This window comes from Phaethon aethereus (genome assembly GCF_964289735.1).
Source record: "Phaethon aethereus genome assembly, chromosome: 2".
In the NCBI taxonomy this organism is placed as follows: Eukaryota; Metazoa; Chordata; class Aves; order Phaethontiformes; family Phaethontidae; genus Phaethon; species Phaethon aethereus.
Genome location: NC_138582.1, coordinates 55,911 through 72,785, shown reverse-complemented (window position 1 = coordinate 72,785; position 16,875 = coordinate 55,911). Strand labels below are relative to the sequence as shown.

At 56.0% G+C, this 16,875-nt stretch overlaps 1 protein-coding gene across 1 annotated transcript in view; it reads left to right on the top strand.

The window, feature by feature from the left end:
• HSF1 (heat shock transcription factor 1) overlaps positions 1 to 16,875 on the top strand; it is a gene marked incomplete at its 3' end in the record, with an annotated part of 69,793 nt that overhangs the window by 34,866 nt on the left and 18,052 nt on the right. Inside the window, exons 5-7 of the mRNA XM_082014555.1 lie at positions 14,498 to 14,573; positions 14,941 to 15,002; positions 16,435 to 16,531. Of these exons, the coding sequence (XP_081870681.1) occupies positions 14,498 to 14,573; positions 14,941 to 15,002; positions 16,435 to 16,531 (235 nt within the window). The remainder of the gene's footprint in view (positions 1 to 14,497; positions 14,574 to 14,940; positions 15,003 to 16,434; positions 16,532 to 16,875) is intronic.

Genomic DNA, 16,875 nt, shown 5'->3' with positions numbered 1-16,875 from the left:
AGCAAATGATGGAAAGTAGATAAACTGAGCTTCGGATATGAAAATATTTGTTCTTCCTTGTCAGCAGCTCCTTCAGCAGAACTGGAGAGCGCTCCCGAGGGGCTGAGGTTTTGTGAGCGAGGACATCGCTTCCCTGGAGCGCAGGGGACTCTCCCCCGTTTAGGTCTGGTTGATCTGCGCTTCTCTGCTCTTCGTTTGACGTGTCTTGAGGGGGTTTTGTTAGTTTTAGGTGGGTTTTTTGCTTCTCCTGGAAAGCAGAAGTCCCTTGTCTTCCAGGTATTTTATGGGCCTCTGGAGGTTTTTTTTTTTAATTTTTTTTTTTTAATTTAAAAAAAAAAGGCAAGCAAGCTACAGGTGGAACAAGTGTCTGAAATGGCCGTGAACTTAAGGGAAGATTTTAATGCTCTTTGTGGCCTCCCACCTCTCCGGCTTTCGGAGTTGAGGGTCGCATTGTGTCACGATTTCTTTGTCCTTCTCGTTACGCCATGGAGAAAGATGTGCAACCTTCTCGTTCTGGGGAACACAAAGCCTCGAGGCTGCCCTGCCTCTTGCCCATGAACGGAGGAGTCGCCTTTCGTTCTGGCACCGGCGCTGCGGCGGAGCTTCCACCCGCCCCTGCCAGCCGGAGGGGGATCTGGAGTCGAGGTTGAAAGTGCGTCGCTGTGCTTCGTTATGCTCCTCTCTTACTCTCAGCTGCTTTTTCAGATAGTTAACCATCTGAAAATGACTTTTCTTGTTCCCTGTTTGTCGTGAAGTGGAATTTATTGGAGCGTATGAAGACAACCCCTTCAGGCATTTCTGTGTACATTAAATAAGTCACGGTAGGGCCTTGGATTTTGGTTTCGGTTTTGTACTCTGCTTCACACAGCTTATTCTAACACATCCGTGCCGTTTTCCTAGTCTCTAAATCGCAGCATTTCATACAAGTCAGGTGCAGAAGTGATTCTCTGAAACTGTCACCGTGCAGCCTGGCCTCGCGTGGCCTCCTCGGGGCTCGCGGCGGCTGAAAGAGCCGCAGCTCGAACGCTTGGGTTTTCCAAAGTTGAAGACCAAACGTGACCGGCTAACGCTGCAAGCCTTGGCAGCGCTGGGGCACCAAGGCTTTGGCTTTGGCTGCGTGTCGTTGTGCATCTCTTGCTCTCTTTCCCTCCAGGGTCGACATAATTACGGCCCAGCTTAAGTGCCGGTTACTCAACACCTTCTCTAACTTCTTTGGTTAGAGAAGCTAACAGCTTGATTGTAGGAAATCACCTCCGTGCTAAAGGGTACGGCGGAATTTAAATGCCCAATTTACCAGCAGTAGTATGCTTTTTCTCACACGAGAAGTTTTGTGTTAAAAGCGTTAGCCTTAGTACCTTTTCTACTCCTGATTGCTTTTATCTTTTAGTATTCTAAATTTGGAGAGCCATCAGAAGGCACCATGGCAGAAAGGGTAGGTAGGAACCGCAGCTCCAGCGGTGGGCAACGGCATCCACTTCAGCACCGTCCCTTCAGCTGGGAGGCTCTTGCCTTCCAGAGATACCTTCAAGCGAAGAGCGGTTATTAATTACTCTACATTTTGAGCAGGTTACTGACCTAGAATTTCTGCAGTTTCTTTTGGCTTCCGTTCTGCTTTCTTAGCTTCTGAAGCTGTGACTCATCTCAGCCAGATGTTTTCTTCTGGGCTTTTTAACTTGGAACCGTTTAGGTTTTAAACTGACAATTGCAATTAAAGCCGGCTCTCGCGGTGTTGCGCTAGCTGTCAGGTACTCGGCAACACTTAACCGAACAGAATGTTCTTTCCCAGCTCCAGGTCTCTCCGTGTCTTTCTGTAATTCCTCTTGCAGCCACCCTGCGGCCCCATCAGGGGACTGGTTCAGCCCAACCTTCGCTGGTAGCACGCGTGTCTTTCAGGACTGCAGACGACTCTAGACAACAACACTTGGACTCCTTTTTGTCTGTACGCATCCGCTGCGGAAGCGGAACGGTAGCCGGCGGCTTTCTGTGCGCCTGTGGCATTGCCCTGGAAGAGCGTCGCGGTAATGACTAACGTTACGGGGCTAACGAAATGAGCCCGAACGCCGGCTGCGTGAGGAGGGTGGCGGAACCGAACTAGCGCTCTAAATGGAGACGTTGCCTCTCGATTTGGAGATATTTGCCCTGACGAGTTCCTTTGTAGGGAGGAAGGAGATCTCTGCCTGCTGGCGCCTGCCTCGCCCGGCAGCGACCGCGCTCGGCGCTCCCCTGCCTGCGGCTTCCCCAAGTGCTACCGCCCTCGTGCAAAGCGTGGCGCGGGAAGGCGAGACGGGGAGGCTGTCGCTTCCCAGTGATTCATCGGCTCTGCTCGAGTCCGGTGGGAGCCCGCGCGTATCCGTAAGTTTAATTTTAAACAGATTGTTGAAAGCAGCGAGCTAGCCGTGGTGTCTGCACCTGTTTTTATCGCTTTTCTCCGTGTCTCCTTCAGGGATTGCGCTCGCTTCGGCTCAGCGCGTGAAGCGCTGCCATGGGACGCTGAGAGCACTTCCTCCTGGCCAGGCTCTGTTTACAAGGCCCTGCCGCTTTTACAAGGCCCCAGTTGCTAACAGAATTTAAAAGTTAAAATTTCTCTTGACAAAAATAAATCTAAACAGACACAAGAACTTGGCCTTTTGCAGCATAATTCCTCTTCACCAGAATTAGTTTACCGTATGCAAACCCCCAGTAAATCATACCAAATAATTTTGACCCGTGTAGCTTGCTTTATGGTTTCGGGGTTCCAAAAGCAACATATATATTATCGTTTGACACTGACCTAAGGGGATAGAGTTTGCATTACAACATTTGTTGAAAAGATTGAATCCATCGGTGTTAGGTGAGAGAAAAGCTGAGCTAGGACGTAACGAAGCCAGCTAGGTGATATCCAAGTTTAGTCACCGTGCTCAGAAAAGCCTCATTAACAGGAGCCCTCCCACCTTCGGGGAGTAAGGCGCTCTGGTTAAAAGCTGCTTAAAATCGTTTGGGAGATGAGTAACGGCATGGCTTTTAGTCCTAGACTTAGAATTGGTCAGAGCTTCGCAGCCCTGTTTCTCTCTTCACCTTTCCTCAACAGCTCTGAGCGTGCAGCCGTTCTGTTCTGCATACCTGCTCTGCGCGTCTCCTGGCGTGGAACAAGTGAGGCCCAGGCTGTACAGCAAAGACGTAAAATTTGTAAGATGATCTGCTGTGAAATCGCTGGGCAGGTTTTTTCTGTGTTTCACACCATGCGTTACGAGTCCGTAATATCTTGTGTCCTGTTCCTGCAGCCTGGCCAAGCGGTGCGAGGTGTTCTGGAGCAGGAGGGGACGTGGTCTCCAAAGCTGGAACGGGAATTTCTGTGCCGCTCTTTGGTCCTGCACGGCAGGTTTCTGTACCCTGCACATTTGAACCAACTTTTAACTTCCTGGGGTTTTTTATACGCAAATCAGTTTACAGGCAAGCGTGACCTTTGCCTCTGAATAGCACCAAGTGGTTATCTGAGGTACTTCAGAGAGCTGTTGGCTTTGTCCCAGAGAGCTGTGCCGGTCAGGGCGGTAATAGGAACGTTTTACTTCTCGTGTATGGTTTTTTTAACGGCATCTTTGCTAGGAAAGAGCGGCGCAAGGGAACGCGCGGAGGTTCGTTAACGTGTGGGCAGTGAGCCCGCTGGGGTGGACGCGCCAGGGGAAGGGAGGCATCGCGTGCGGGCTGAGCCGGAGGAACAGAGCTGGAGATGCTGCACTTGGGAGAAACAGGAGGCTGAAGCACGGAACCTGGCGACTTGCGGAGCGGAGAGGCCGGGACTGTGCCTGGGCTGCAGTCCAGCCGCCCGCCTGAAACCTGAGGTACTGCGGGCTGGGACCTGTGGCGCTGGTCACCGCGGTACTGAAGTGCCTGCTCGCAGTTTGAGTTGTTCAGGGCAAATCCCATGTGGAGTAGGTACCACACAATAAATCCAAGGCGTTTTCCACAAATACGGTTTTCTTTCCAGTGGAAACCTGCTTCCGAGAAGCATTCTCTTCCTTACGCACCCTGCAGCTGCCCAGAGCTGCTGGGGAGCAGGAAGGAAGCCGAGGAGGAAGGTGCAGCCCATGTATCATCCTGCCCGAACCCGTATGAAACTCTGGGAACGCACGCGGGGCAGTCGGCTTGCTGCGCCTCGGGGTGGCTTAGTCCCGTGCAAAGCCTTCCCCCGGCCGCCCGGCGTGGGCTGGGTGCTGCCGCTGCCGCTGGCGGGCAGGAAGAGGACGGGATACTCGGCTGCGGGCAAACGGACGGGACTCTGCCTTTGCTGTCTGCAGCCAGGGTGGCCAAACCTCTTTGTCAAAAGAGTCTTCTGGAGGCAGTAGTGATCTATATTCTCTCGTGAACCAGGTCTGCCTGCTGGAAGCGGAACTAGATGAAGGAGCAGCTTGTCCTCGGGGGCCTCATCCCTGTGCAGCTGAGCAGCCGTGGATGTCTGTCTGCAGAGAAAGAGCCTTTTTTCTTTGTGCGCTGCGTAGGGTCAGGCAGCTGGACAGCATCTGTGTATTCCTGTGCAGGAGTCCGCGTCCTCCTCCATGGTGTTCTGCCTGTTACTAACTGGCTGTTCCCCGCTGAAAGAAGCGGTATTGGGGTTAATGACAGCGCTGTTGCCGAGAACCTGTATCAAGCGGCTTTGTGGGGGCTTCTCGGTTCACTGGTACCTGTCGGGAAATAACAAATTACGATTTTACTTTGCTGCTGAATTTCCTTCTCAAAATATGTCAGAGGGCAGTGAGCAGAGCTAAGTAACTCCTGGTTCAGATTTGGGAATGAGACATCGCTGTCAAGGCACGGGTTTCTCGTAGAGCTGCAGTAAATCTTGACGCCCAGCGACGCCGTGGTTGGGGGGTCGGTGCAGCCGGGCTCCCCGGGATTGCAGGATCTCGGGAGCGGGCATGCGCTGGAAGTGGTCTTCTCTAGCAGCTGTATTTGGTACTAGGGTTTCCACCCTCCCGTTTCCTCGTGTGCTGCAGTAACCCGAGGAAGCAGTTACTCTGGCTCCAGCCCCACCAGAGCCCCCGCTCCCGCGTTGCGCATGCAGGAAGGACCGTCTGTCACCGCAGACGGCCGCCGGCCTTGCCTGGCGCACGGGGGTGGAGGTGGTGGTGACGGCCCGCCCCGTCCGCTGCTCTCTTTGGTTTCGCTAGTAAGAAAGCTAAGGCTTGCCTTTGCGCAGGTGTGCTGTCGACGTGGTCAGCTGGAGCGTCTGCGCTCCAGAACGGAGGTGGCAAGAGCTTTTGCACTGGGAGGGAAATGAGACTCCCGGAACTCAGTTACCCTTAAGCCCGATTTTATGGAAAGAAGACCGGGTGTGCATAACTACATGTAGCCAGCAAGGAAGAGGGGACCTGCCTGGACCTGGCCGCTCGCAGGCCGGGCTGCGGTGCTGCTGGAGGAAGGGCCAGGTTTCTGCGGTCCGCGGTGGCTTTCCCCCACCCCTCATCGCAGGCGAGCTGTTCTTCGGTTTTCTGCTCGCTGCCTGGGTTTTGTTGGCTGAACTCCGGCTCTTCCAGCCTCGCGCTGAGACTGTGGTCCGTGCTTTTATGACCTCTAAATTGGACAATTGTAATGTGTTGTTTTATGGCCTTCCTGTGCAAAGGTTGCGCGGGCTCCAGCTGTTCGGAGATTGGGGCCAAGACGCTAACTCTCCTACCGTGGCCTCCACATGTCAGTCCGGCCCTGGGGGACCTGGGCTGGCTCAGAGTCAAACATCAGCTTGATCTTAAAATTGCTTTGATGACTTATAATGCCGAGTATAATGCGGGATCTGTGTGTTTTATCTACGCTGCTGCTTTTTATGAGCTTAGTCACTGCTTGAGATCATCTGAAGTCAGTTTTATTGGTCATTCCAAACCATAGGTTAAAGACCTGTGGAGTACTCGTTTTTCAGCGCGGTGATCTAAATCTGAAATTAATTACCACCACAGTCTGACATACTGATGTTAAAATAACTCAACCCAACTGGCATCTCTTAAGCCCGCTCCGTAGCGTAAGCTGCCTTCCAGCCGGTTGGCGCGTACGGTCTGTAGCAGGATGCTACCCCCGTCGCTGCGGGCTCTTTTCTCGGGTGCCCGTGGCAGGGCGGCCCTTGCAGGCACCTTGCGGCGGTGGAGGCACCGGCTCCTGGCAGCGTGTTCGCACCGGCTCTCCAGTTGCCTCTTGCACAGCGCTGTCCCGTTCTCCGTGCCTCATCTTCGCTAATTTGCTTTTTTGGAGTACGCGGAGGAAGAGCTCTTCAGAGGCTTCTGGGGGCTTTTGTGGGGATGGTGGTCTGAGGCTGGCCACAGCTGGAAGGAGTAGGTCACTTCGCTGTTCAGCACCCTTCCGGTCACGTCATCACTTAAGGAGCGGTAAACTGGTCTGGTTTTCTCTTGATCCTCTACTTTTTCGGAAGAAAAGCAGAGAACAGGGAAAAACTGCACTGAGTTTCTTCTGTCCGTACTTGTCTGAAACGGTTCAGAGCAATGCATTGAATGAAATAGATCCTGCTGGTTCACTAGGGAGGGGAGGAATAGGGCAGTGTGAAATAAAATTGCTTTTGATCTTTGGTTTACATCTGCGTTTTGCTAGTAACGTGCCGAAGTTCAATGGTTGCCTATGCTGGGTCACCACAGGGACCTTAAATGCTTCCGTCACAAGCGTAGCTTAACCCTGCACTCGGGATTGAAGAGAATCTCCCTGGTGCCTACGGGTTTGGTCTTTGTGAACGGATTTTTCTGGATCAGTTCTTCGAAAAAGCTTCACGTGGTGTAAGAGCCACCCTGCCTGTAGCTAGCCTAGTCCGAGAGCTGTTGGCTGTTTCAAGACGGTGTGACGGGGTCCCAAACACAAGCTTTTCAATGTGAGGTTATTTGAACAGACGGTTCGTCTTCGTGGACACAGGAGCATGGGCTCTTCCCCCGGTGCTATGAACTGGTGCTACCTGAATATTCTGTCACAGTTGGCATTACTTGAAAAGGTGAGTTAACGCCGAGTTAGTCCATCCGCTCCATGAGAGCCCAGGCTTAATGAGCGAGCGACTGGTACTTGGAGTAACCTTTCACGCTCAAGGGCATCTGTCTGTCGCCTTCCTGAAAAGATCCACCGGCTTCTGCAGCTCTGGAGGACCGTGGTGTTGACTCCGTTGCGCTTTGTGACCCAGACCGATGCTTCTTCGCCGGAGAGTGCTCTGCTGCGGCTTGAGACTAGTTCTGACGGCGTCCCGTGTAAGAGCTGTCCTTCCCCGCAGCTCTGCCTAGGACGGAGGTTCTCCTGAACGGCTTGCAGGGCGTCACACAGTTCTTCCAAGTCGTTCGGCTTGCAAATGGAGATGAAATCCTCGCTGGACAGTGATCGAAACTATTGCTCTGCAGCAAGAGTCTGCATGGCTTTCTTTTAAGACTCCTCCAGCAAGACTTCGCGGGCGAAGTTCGCCCGTGTTGGTCGCGTGACCAGCAGATTGGAAGTCGTCATTTCTCCGGACGTTCTGTAGATTTCTGCAGAACTGGGGAGGTCGGAGCTGAGGTAGCTGTGGTTATAATGACATTTATCTGCTGAAACTCTTTGACAGCAGCAGATGTGGAGGGAAAGAATACTAGCGTCAGGGCGAGGGGGGATTCTCGCCTTGTGCGGGGCGTTGCAGCGCTTCAGAGGCTGCTGCACCAGGGGCTGCGCCGGTGTTCCCGAGGGTCTGCTGTTCCTGCAATGATGCCTTTATTTGTGGGTGCAAACTGTTGAGGCCTGTGAGTTCTGCAGTTAAATCGCCTTGTGCGCTCTTCCGTTAAAACTGTCAGGCGACTTGGTTCTTCTTTGGAAAAAGTGAACAAACCATTTTTTCCCATCTTATTCATGATTTCATAGGGCTTCTGACGTATCGATCCCCTTTGATCTCTTCTCCCAGCCTGAAGAACCCTCATTTCCGTGGCCGTTCCTCTTGCAGAGATTGCCCACGCCGCCGATCGCCCTGGTCGCCCACCTCTCATTTTGGACGATGTCAGTGCGAGCGCTGACGGCAGGGGCCGGTGTTCGAGATGCTGGTGTGCTGCGGGTTTCGGTGGGATCATGCGTTCTTTCCCTGGCCGCGCTTACCTTTGAATTCTTCATGCGACTCATCGATGAGGAGGGTGGAAGGTGGTTTTTGCCTCGATAATCAAAGGATGCTATCATTATCTAAGCTCCCCACAAAACTATGTAGGCACTTAAAAAGCTTGTTTATAGATTTTTATTTCTCCAGCTAGCAACCTAATAACGCAGGCTGGTGCTGTGTGTCATAATACTCAGATCGTGATTAAGACGGTGACTTCTGAGCCCTGAGGAAAGAAAAAGCTCTTTTTTCTTCTAAATACAGTATAAAAATGCCTATCTCATTACTCTGACAAAAATAAAGGCTCTTTTTTGGGACCACTGAATGTCTCAGTATTTAGAAAGATCTACAAAACGTGTGAACCTCTTTGGCTGCCAAGAGTAGCTGAAGTTTCTGAACCACACTGAAACCACAGTCAGCTGCGTCCTTCTCCGTACGAAGAAAAGACGATTCCTCTCCTAAAGAGAAAAGGAGCAGAGTAAGTTTTTCCACCCTCCGCGAGAAAAGCTCTCAGACCTCCTTCACCCAGTTGCACGTGGAGGCGTGCCGTTGCCTTCAGCCTACAGCTGCTGGTGCCCCCGTCTTCGCCATACCTCTTCGTTGCCGCAGGACAACTCCCTCCCGGGAGCTCTGCTGCGGTCGGGGTCCTCCAGCGTGGGCTGGAGGTGCCGCTGGGCTCTAGCGGGGCGCGGGACCCCCTCTTCTGGGGACAGCAGACCCAACACTGAACTTCTCAGCGCACCCCTGCTCACGGTCCTTGAAGTCCGACTTCCTGTCACATTTTACGCTGCGACGTCTGAGTGCAGGACGTGTTCGCGAGGCTGGCGGCGGGCAGTTCCGTGTCAGGCACCGGAGAGGTGAAAGCCTTAACGGCCCCGGGCTAACCCTGACGGCGTCGCGTCGTAACTCCCGTCCTCGCTGCCGTGGACACGCAGGGCGAAACACCCTGCACCGTTCCCTCACCCGCGTCTTGGCTTCAGCGTGTGCCTCAGCCTAAGGGAGAAGAGGGTCCCCAGGGAGACGATGGGCTGGCTGTGGGGTGTGGGGAGAACCGAAACGAAATACGATGAGAAAGCGAGGAGGTCAGAGGCTCTCCGAGCCTGTGGTCCGGAAATCCTGCTCTGCTGCAGTAATGGATGGGTGGGTACCGTGGGTACCACCCGAACGTGAGACAGGGTAAGGAAATAAGGATAAAAGACAGGAGAATCGCTTTTACTGGGCGGGTCAGACTGCCTTTCCTTCCTGCTCTCTCCCCGTATTGCTGAAAAGCAACAAAAAATGATGTCCTGGTGCCTGGCTCACGCGGCAGGCGGTATTAGGGCACTGGCTTCAAACCCGAAGCCAGGATCCCTCGCTGCTCCGAGTGGGTTTGCTGTTGGAAGCGACTCGTCTCAGAACCAAACCTTTTCTCTGTGTCTTGGGCCCGTTACGTCACGCATTCTGAACGCCGCTTTTCTTCCTAGTGTGCTGGTAGCACCGCTCCCTGCGTTGGCTTCAGGGGAGCTTGGGCTTTGGAAAACCAGCGACGTCCGAGGGTGCTCTCGCCACTTCGCCGCTGCCGGTGGCGGGTTGTCTGCAGAAACGGAGTGCCGCGTTCGCTTACAAGCTCGCCGGGATAAGAAAAGGAAGCAAAAGCAGCGCTGATACCCTTCCGACGGCGGCCTTCGGTCTGCGTCCCTGCGCAGTAAGCAGGACGCGGGCAGTCTCTCCCGGTGGGGGCAGCCGTTAATGTTCCATAGTCCTGAGCTGTTTCCAGACTAAAGCAAGAGCCGTTCGCGGCTCTTGCCCTCTTTTCCAAGAGGGAATCCCCATGAAGGTTGGACCTGCTGGAGGTTAAAGGCTGCTAGCGCTCCAGCCGGGGTTCAAAATAGCTTTTTAGTCTAGTGGCTGATTCAGCGCGAGCTAAGACGCAGCCACTTCCTTCCAGCGCTGGCGGTACAGGGAACGAGCGTCTCTGCTCCAGCCCCATCCTGCACGTCGCAGCCTCTGCCCCGAGAGCCTGGCCTGCCCTAAGCTCTGCCCTTGGGGAGGCACCATAGCTTGAGGCATCTGAGCCCTGCCCTGCTAAGCTCTCGGCACGGTCCGACGCCTCTCCCTCGGGGTGTCGCGCGTGGCAGCGCAGTCCCTGAAGCCCGGGAGCCGACGGCTCAGGTATTGAGCTTAAACCACGAGCTTAAAAATTGGTTTGAGCAAAGAGGAGCCACTGTTTGCGAGACACCGCAGGAGAGGTCTGAGTCAGGCTTTAAGTGCAGACAGGAGTTATACGGGGGTGGAGTAAGGACTTAAAAATCGCAAAGTGTGGAATCACAGGTCCTGGCCTTCCAGCTCCGTCTCCGACGAGGCCGTCGGCAACGGGAGAGGAGCGAGGGGAGCACGTGGCGCTGCTCTCCTGCAGCCATCTCCTGGCCCCAGCGTCAGGGTTAGCGGCTTCCTGAGATACAGGTGATGCCCCGGTACGTCATGGTCCTCAGCAGATTTGTTCTCCTGTGTGTGCTTTTGTCCGACGGCTCCTGGGAGCCGGCGGCAGAGGTCTGCATCTAAATTACGCGGTGTCTGGAGAACCGCATCCCTTTGTTTGTGCTGAGTGCCAGCTGCTGGCTTCAGCTGATATCCCTGGCCTCAAATCAGAAGGGAGAGGGAACAGTTGCTGCCTGTTCGCCTTCGCTTTGTCTTTTGACTGCGCTGCTGTGGGGCACCGGGCCGGTGCTTTGCAGAGCCGCTCATTTATCGTGTCACGGTCATCTCTGAGCGGCACCGCTCGGCTCAGGGCTGTGGGTTTCCGTGCGTGCGCCATGTTTTTCTGGGTAATTTTCATCTGCCGCAATGTATTGCGCTCACTCGTTTTTGCTGCCACGGCTAACATAGGTTACCCGGCTTTCTGCCCGCAGGGGTGCGCGTCCAGAGCCCCGCTGGCAGGGCTCGGCGTCACTCCTAAGGGCTAAAGCCACCTCGCCTCGTGCCGATGAGCCTTTAAACCGCTTGACCGTAGCTGGCGGGGCACGGGACGCACCGCTCTGCGCGAAGACGCAGGTTGCATGAAGAGGGCTGGGAAACGGCGTCTCGTCTGAAATTTGGGTGAGCCCGTAGCATCTGTGACCCTAAACTTTGCTCTGGACCCGTGCCTGAATGAAGATCTTTGCCCATTTTTCTCCCCCCCCCCCCAGGCAACTATGGATGTAGCGGGACCCTTTGGATCTTGATTGGTTTGCTTGATTAAAATCCCATTCTATTTTGCATACGCTCTCGTCTGAAGTACCAGGACATCTACGTACTACGTGATGAAGGAACCTGCTGCTTGCTGCAGCGGCACTTTAAACGAGCTCTGAAGAAGCTTGTGACATGAGCTAAAAATATCGTAGGACAGAAAAAAGCTCAAATACAAACTCTGTGGGCATCAAGCGTGTTCACATACAGTCTCAGTTGCATGCTGCAGTTGAACATCATGTATATTTTCTATATATTTCATATCTTTTCTAGCGGGGGTCTCCGGGGCTCAAACCCCCAAAGCGGGAGATTTAAAAAACTTGAATTGAGGGTTTTTCTGTGCGTGCTCTTGGTGAGTGTACGTGGTGCGCAGCTGCAGGCGTCTCTGCAGCTGGGTGCTGCGGCTTACCTTCAAGCGGCACGAGAGAAGACGGCTGTCTCCTGTAGTTACCTGGTTCTAAAAGCCTGTTTTTAAGAAAAACGCCGAGGAGCAGTGCAGCCCCGATGAGAGCGTGACAGCTTGCAAGTCTGCATTTTCTTTAAATTGCAAAATATTGGATAAAAAAATAGTCATTTATTTTAAAAATTGCTAGCTGTGAAGCCAAGCGTGGCTTTTACCCAGAGTAATTTTATCTGAAAGGAGGGTGACGACCGTTTTCCTCAGTGTATGCTGGTAATTAAAGCTCTTTGGAAAGGCTGTTTTTCAAGCGGGACGGACGTTTCTCCTGAGGACCCTTGTACAGCCGCGGTGATGAATGAGCATCTCTCCTGGCTGCGGGAGATAACAAATGTCATTCTCTGTCTGGCAGGAGCGCGCCGGCGGCCCCGGCCCCTGGGCTTCGGCGAGAAGGCTCCCGCTCCCTCCGCGCGGCCCCGCGTCAGCTCCGCTCTCAAACCAGGGGGGACTGGTTTTCGGCGTCGGGGGGGAACACACATTTTTCTGCTCGCGGACCCCGTGATTTGCCCCACGTGCAGCCGCCCGGGCAGCTTTCCAGCGGAGACGGGCGCGTGCTGCGTTACCCGGCCGGAGCAGCGGCGGGTACCGGGGGGGACCAGGGACCGGCAGCCCTTCGCTCGTCAGCCGGTCCCGCGCGCTCTCTGCCGCACCGGAGAGGAGCCCCTTGTCTTCGCTCCCGCGCGGCGTGCCCTGCCCTGCCCCGAGCCGCAGCCCTTCTCCCCGGGCCGCTGGACCTCGGCCCGGCCGCGCCGCGCGAGGGAGGGTGCGCCGGCGGCCCCGGGAGCCGCGGCCGAGGGGCGGGTGCGGAGCGGCGCCCGCGTTATGCGGTGCTGGAAAACACCGAGTCAACGAAACGCTTCAGAGATCCTTTAATCACTCCCAAAATGAAACGTTTGAAACCGGCCCTTGTAAACTCTTCGCCGGCGTTTAATTGCCTCGTAAAACAGGACACCGAAGGAAGTATTAACGGGGCTTTTTGCCACGCTCAGATCACTTTAACCCTTTGGGGACCCTGCCTCCAGCTGTTCCCCTGCCGCTGCCTAATGAGCGGTTACCAGCTTCTTTCTTTGCCTTCCGCGATACGTCAGCGGCCCCGACCCGCCGGACCTCGGCCTCTTCGCGTGGCGCAGCTGTGGCGCGGGCAGCGGCCGGTGCCGCCGGGACAGCTTCATCTCTGCCGCGGACCCTGGGGATTTCGGCAGCGGGTGCGGGGCTGCGGCTCTCCCCGTTCTGCCACCGGGGCCCGGCAGTTTCTCGATGCGCCGTTCTGTCCCGAGGCGAAGCTGGGAGCCGCGTTCAGATGGTCTGTGCCGAGGAGAGCTCGGCTAATTTACCGGCCTCCCCGCTTCCCCGCTGGGCCCGGGGCGGCGATCCTCCATGCGCGTAATTGGCAGCTGGTGCGTGGGGAGCCGCGGCGCAGCTGAGGTGGCCGCAGCTGTACCCGCCGACGCGGGGGCCGCCCCGGCTCCCCGGCCGGGCGCCGGCTCCCACCCCCGCGCCCTCTGGGTTTGCCGCCGAAAGCACCGACCGCTCCTCGCCGTAGCCGAAACGCGGCCTCTTGCTTGTAAGCTCGCCCCGTGCTGCGGGCAAGCAGGCGGCTCGGGGTGGCGGTCCCCTCCGAGGGGGGACGCTTTCTGCACCCGCACCTTTTTTTGAGGCGCCTGGACGGGGCAGCCTGTCCCGAGGGGGCTGGAGCGCTTTCCTGCGCGTTTTCCCTCTCTGGGTTTTTGTTGCCCACCCCTTCGCTCTGCCTGGGCTCAGCCTGCCCGTGCACCCTCATCGAGAGCCCCTGGCTGCCCCGCTCGCGGGAGGCTCTGCCGGGCACCGTCGTCCTGCTCCTCCGCCCCGAAGTCCGCGGGAGGCCGTCCCGCCTCTCCTGGACCGTCGCTGCTGTCTCTGCATTAAAATCTGAAAGGGAGGTTGTAGCTTGAGCAGTCAAGACCCCACAAAGGTGGCGGAGGATGTTCCCCCCAAAACACGCTTGAACTGGCTGGTTTGCTTGCAGAGTGACGCCCTGGCATTGAGGTCACATCAATGCTGCGGTCGCATGAACGCAGAACGTAAACCGCATCGCCTGTGGGCTCCTTGGAGCTCTAGTGGCTTTAAGAGTAAGAGAAAATGTTGCAGGTTTATTGCTAATTTCTCCATTGTCTTTTATGTTCACAGAACACACAAACCCGATCGTTGCGGTTTTCTTTTATATGCATAGAAAAGCCAAATACGGAGTTCTAAAAAAGTGTGTAGAGTTTGGGAATTGCTGCTGCAGGAGAAAATCCGAGGGGTGGGTGCTGTGCAGCTCCTCGGCGCAACGGTGGTGCAGCCCACGCGCCCACCCCGACGCAGCCGAGGTCTCTGCCGGGGTGCGGAGCGTGCTCCTCCTCGGCTTTGCCCGCCCCGTCTCTGGAGAAGCCGATTTATGACCGGCCCCGTGTGCACCTGGGCCAGATCAAGGAGATTGAGCTCGGTCACCAGGGGCCTTTCCGCACGGGCGCGGTAATGGCTGGCCGCAGATGTGACTGCTCGCTCGTGCCGGGTAAGGCTCTGTCTTACTGCCCACGTGTGAATAGCTGCTGCTTCTGGGGCCGTGCGAGCTGAAACGATGGCAAAGCAACGTTAATGAACACAATTTCACCCGCAGCCCCAGGAGGGTGCAAATGAGCCGGTATCTGGAGATGTCGGCAAATCCCCTGCTGCAGTTTTCCGCCTCGCCCCGTGCTTTATTTGCTCTGCCCGAGGGGCTGCGTTTTTTTCTCAGATGGCTTTTTCTTCTCTTGCAGTGAGAATGAGGCACTGTGGAGGGAAGTAGCCAGCTTGAGGCAGAAGCATGCTCAGCAGCAGAAAGTTGTCAATAAGGTAAATCCTGGTCTTCCGGACGGAGGGATTGGGACGCTCCTGTGGTCGCGTGCGCGGTGGTGTGGTGACCAGGCTGGGCACTTCGGGATCGGTGGGATGCAGTGGCATTAATTCTGTTTAAGAATAATTTTGATCACTGTTTTCTTCCTCTTGCCCTGAGATTCTGGAAATCCAGCGGGGAGAGGCTGACTGGGGGCTGGCAGCGTTACGGCGCAGAATCCCGTTGTCGGCCCTGTGATGGCTTCGCCTCTGTGCGCGGAGCTGTCGCCAGCACTCTGCTCTGAGCGCGGGGCCCGCGCGGTGCCGGAGCTGTTTCCGTCCAAGTACCGTGCACGCCGTAAGAGCTTCTCCTTTTTTCTCCTCACAGCTTATCCAGTTTTTGATTTCATTGGTGCAATCCAACCGTATTCTTGGGGTGAAGAGGAAGATGTAAGTCTGCATGTCCACACCCAGCTACAGATTCCCTGTCTGAGAGAGTAAAGAGAGCATCGGCAGAGTGGGTCCCCCAGATCTCTGTCTTCCGTGGCAGCCTTGCCAGCGGGGTAGGACCGGGCAGCGGTCATTGGCGTCACGTGAGCCTTCAAGCACTCGCGCCAGCCAAAACCGGCTACCGCGGCTATGCAGCCGACACCGAGAAGGGTGTGCGGCCCCGGCCGCATAAGCCCGCGCAGAACCTCCTTCGCAGCTAACCGCTGCGCTACGTGAAGCGGCTGCTGCGCCCGCGGCGCGGGCTGGGGCCTCGCGCCGCTGAAGTAGTCTCTTGGCGCTGCCACGGCGTCTCTGTCGTTACACGGCCCGGGAGGCGGCGGACCGCCCGGGCCAGCCTCCTGCTGTCACGGGCTGCCGTGACGCCTTCACAGACTAATCGAGCCTCTCCTCAAAGGTCCTGTGGACTGGTCTGCCCCTTGCTACTTGTACTGGGTGACCGTTCAGTCCTTAAGTACCGTAAGCGACTGAGAACAGTTCCGGGCTAATGTGGGTTTGGCCAGTTAATAGTCGCTTGGTTTTGTCCCAGGATCGTGCTGTAGCACAGTTACTTTTCGCTCCTCAGCTTTTACGGGCGGCTCTCCCGTGGCGTCTCGGCTGACACCCCGCGAGGCTGAACGGGCCCCGCTCCTCCGGTCTCGCCCTGTGCGATGGGCTCCTCCTCCTCCACCTGATTTTTGCACTTGTTCACGTACGAACCGGCAGATACTCCGTTCTGCGCCTGTTCCTGCCCCCACCTCGTCCCGTGTTGCCTGTCGAGGAGTTGCAAGGCTGTCCTTTTGTGTTGGCAGCACCATATGGCAGACAACACCACAGCAGGCTTGATTATTATTAATGAAGATAGTGGTTTATATGGTGCTAATGCCCGAGACATGCTGAAATGATTTATCTTGTAAGGAGAAAGAGTTTCTCCGCAGTACTCGGGTACATGAAAAGGGCCACAGGAGTGGTTGTGTCACAGCTGACCACAAGTAATCCATCTCCGGAGCAGTTGGCCGTGGGGAAGCGAGGCCGAGCAGAGCACTGACAATACAGGCCTGTGGAAGGAGGTGACCAGGGACTGTAAAGAAGTCCTCTGAGGCCGGGGGTCCTACCTTTGTCTCAATAGACGTGCAAAATGTAGCCCAGGGGCCGGCCACGGGGCCTCATTGTGTTCCTCTGCGCGGTGGGGCTGCCTGCTCTGCCGTACACCCCCCGTGGCCACGCGCCCCTCCAGGGCACCCGGACCGGGGGACGGTTGTGCGTTGGCCCCTGGGTGGGTGCAAGTACCCGCTTCTGGGCTTGGGGCGGTGGGCTGCGCCGGGGGGGAGGGCGGTGCCCGAGACCCGGTGCCGGCAGCGCGGTAACTCCTGTGGTGTTCGGGAATCTTTTGCAGCCCCCTGATGTTGAACGACAGCAGTTCAGCACATTCCATGCCGAAATACAGTCGCCAGTACTCCTTGGAGCACGTCCACGGCTCATCCCCATACGCAGTGAGTACGCTGTGCACGCCCGGCCTCGGACAGGGGGACGAGGACACAGCCTCGTGGGGAGGGACTGTTTTAGGCTCTTCTCCAGCCGGTCTTGCCTTTGTACAACCGTTTGCTCGCAACCTCTTTGTTTTGTTTGCCAAAGTATTTGAAGGTGGCAGCTGCATTCGAGCTTGGCCAACGGGGAGAGAGCTGTTGGCTGGTAATTCTCAAGGGTAGTTGTGATGGGGACGAGGATTTGGCTTGCAAGGAGTGACCTGAATTCCACTGAAAGGAGAGATGGATTCAAGTGGTGCCTTCTCGCTTCGCTTACACCTGCTGATTTGGTCCGTGTTTTGGTTTTGTCA